The sequence below is a fragment of the Dendroctonus ponderosae genome, unplaced genomic scaffold (assembly GCF_020466585.1).
Source record: "Dendroctonus ponderosae isolate FM_Combo_2020 unplaced genomic scaffold, Dpon_F_20191213v2 Dpon_F_20191213_4, whole genome shotgun sequence".
In the NCBI taxonomy this organism is placed as follows: domain Eukaryota; kingdom Metazoa; phylum Arthropoda; class Insecta; order Coleoptera; family Curculionidae; genus Dendroctonus; species Dendroctonus ponderosae.
Genome location: NW_026018611.1, coordinates 2,492,378 through 2,494,442, shown reverse-complemented (window position 1 = coordinate 2,494,442; position 2,065 = coordinate 2,492,378). Strand labels below are relative to the sequence as shown.

Here is a 2,065-nt window from a genome sequence, read left to right as displayed (position 1 = left end):
TGAAATGATACAGATTAAAAAACATAACAATGCTATGAATTTCAGATCGGATACCGACAATCTTAGCTTAGTATATCATACATTAATTAAATGAAATAAACATAGAATATTAACTAACACCCGGTATATTGAAGAATTTTGCAAACCAAAAATAATATCCTCAGAATGCAAAGAAAAATAGCTGAAAGTAAAAGAAATCAATATAAACAGTATTTTATTCGCTTGAAGGCTTGAAGCAGCAACAACGCTACACGTGTAAGTAAAAATATTTAAGTATCTGAACAAAGAATTCTAGTCTCTTCCCAAATTTGATTGTCCTGACTAATCACCTGTTAGGCCTAATTAAGTTTAGAATGTTTTAAAGTATTGCAATTGTGATGTATTTTAATGTGTGATATGATGAGGCTGTTGACGAACTGTGATTGTATTTTAAAATAATGAAATTTTTTTTACCTATCTGTTATTTTGGAAAAACTGATGATGGTGGAAAAAACACCGGAACGTATTTTAATTGATAAATAGAGACAATAAATGACCAATGAAACCCAGGAACTAATTTTGATTTGTAGAAAATGCGATTTATGCCGTGGGAGGTTTCGACTCAACCACTTACCAAGCCTCCGTGGAAAAGTAAGTGCATGAATAAGCTGCTATTAAATGCATCGATTTGTGATGAGCAATCCGAATGTGTGACTCCAGGTTCGATCCCCGAGAGGGAAAATGGCAATCAATTCCTTCGATGTCCATGAGAAGATCCAGTTGCGGAGTCGGGGCATTAGATGGGTATCTGTACTGTATCGGAGGTACAGACTGTGAGCACCACCATACATGTAATGTAGAAATAAATTGTGTGTGTTTAGGAGGTGACGGAACGGTGTGTATGAGTAGCGGCGAGCGACTGGATATCAGGAGAATGGCATGGGAGCCGATTTCCAATATGAATAGCCGCAGGTAAACACTTTAGCTTTTTGATTGCTCGAACATGCCAAAACTTGCCTTTTAGGGCCACTCATGATGTGGTGTCCATCAGGGACTATTTATTCGCAGTAGGAGGTACGGATGGAAGCTCCAGTGTGACTACTATGGAAGCATATGAGGCCAAATCCAACAAGTGGATTTCAGTGAAGAGCATGTCTTATAGAAGAGGCTCAATAGGAGCGGCGGTGTTGGACTGCATTAATCTAGAACAAGTTTTAAAGCAAACTCGAATACTCAGTTGATCGGTCGAAGAGGGTGAGGAACTTTGGTATACCAGACGTGACTGTCATATGCTAGATATATTCGCAAATCATCAATTCTTCCTTGTTCGAATCCAATTTTCGCTTTTGAGGTTTAAACCAGACAGTCATTTTTTCTTGTGTTATAGATAAAATAATGTTATTATTTTATATAGAAAACAAAAAACGATATTTATATAACTTAATAGCAAATATAGGTACATGAGGTACATCTGTGATAAAGAAGTATTCAAATATACCTCCTCGTTAAGGGAATTAATGCATGGATTATACCAGAGACAAGGGAGACTATTCTGTCTCTGGTCATACTGTTACGCAAAATATTTCTTTTACTGTCCTGTAAGATGACTTTTTGATACACTTTTAATGCGCTACTATTGTCTATCATTATACACACGTTGTTAAAAATACATTATATGTTGCTTATTACCGTCCAAGCGAATGAATCGTATATCGAGTAAGCCAATTAAATTTTTCTTTCAATTTTCCCCTATGTCCATTAGTTCCTTTAATATTAATCTGACAGACATATATTTAATAGAAACGTTGTAGAAAATTGCATTCCAAAGACAATGGCATGAGACATTTCCTTGCATAATGTAGAAAAAATACTGCCTTCTCTTATCTATGAAATTAGAAAAATTATCGTCGTTTTGTGCAAGGGTGGTGCAAGATTATAGCAAAATTTAATGTTTTCCGTCCCGTTTTGCATGTTTCTCGGAAGCAAAATGCGCAAGAACGCTCGTTTTTACATCATTCCAGAGATAACTAAATGGCCTTTATTCGAAGTTTCTCAAAAACCATTCGAGCCACAGAATTCGTTTTGG

The 2,065-nt window shown here is 35.8% G+C and overlaps 3 protein-coding genes across 3 annotated transcripts in view; 1 reads left to right on the top strand and 2 right to left on the bottom strand.

Moving 5' to 3' along the window:
* The window catches only part of LOC109543732 (kelch-like protein 17), a gene marked incomplete at its 5' end in the record, with an annotated part of 4,880 nt that extends 3,199 nt beyond the window's left edge, over positions 1-1,681 (top strand). The window contains 4 exon segments of the mRNA XM_048665558.1: positions 570-630; positions 700-803; positions 861-951; positions 1,004-1,681. Coding sequence (XP_048521515.1) covers positions 570-630; positions 700-803; positions 861-951; positions 1,004-1,220 — 473 coding nt within the window.
* Positions 1-2,065, bottom strand: part of LOC109543725 (cytosolic 10-formyltetrahydrofolate dehydrogenase) — a gene marked incomplete at its 5' end in the record, with an annotated part of 68,889 nt that overhangs the window by 11,165 nt on the left and 55,659 nt on the right.
* LOC109543741 (phosphoglycerate kinase) overlaps positions 1-2,065 on the bottom strand; it is a 48,802-nt gene that overhangs the window by 8,252 nt on the left and 38,485 nt on the right. The window lies entirely within an intron of this gene.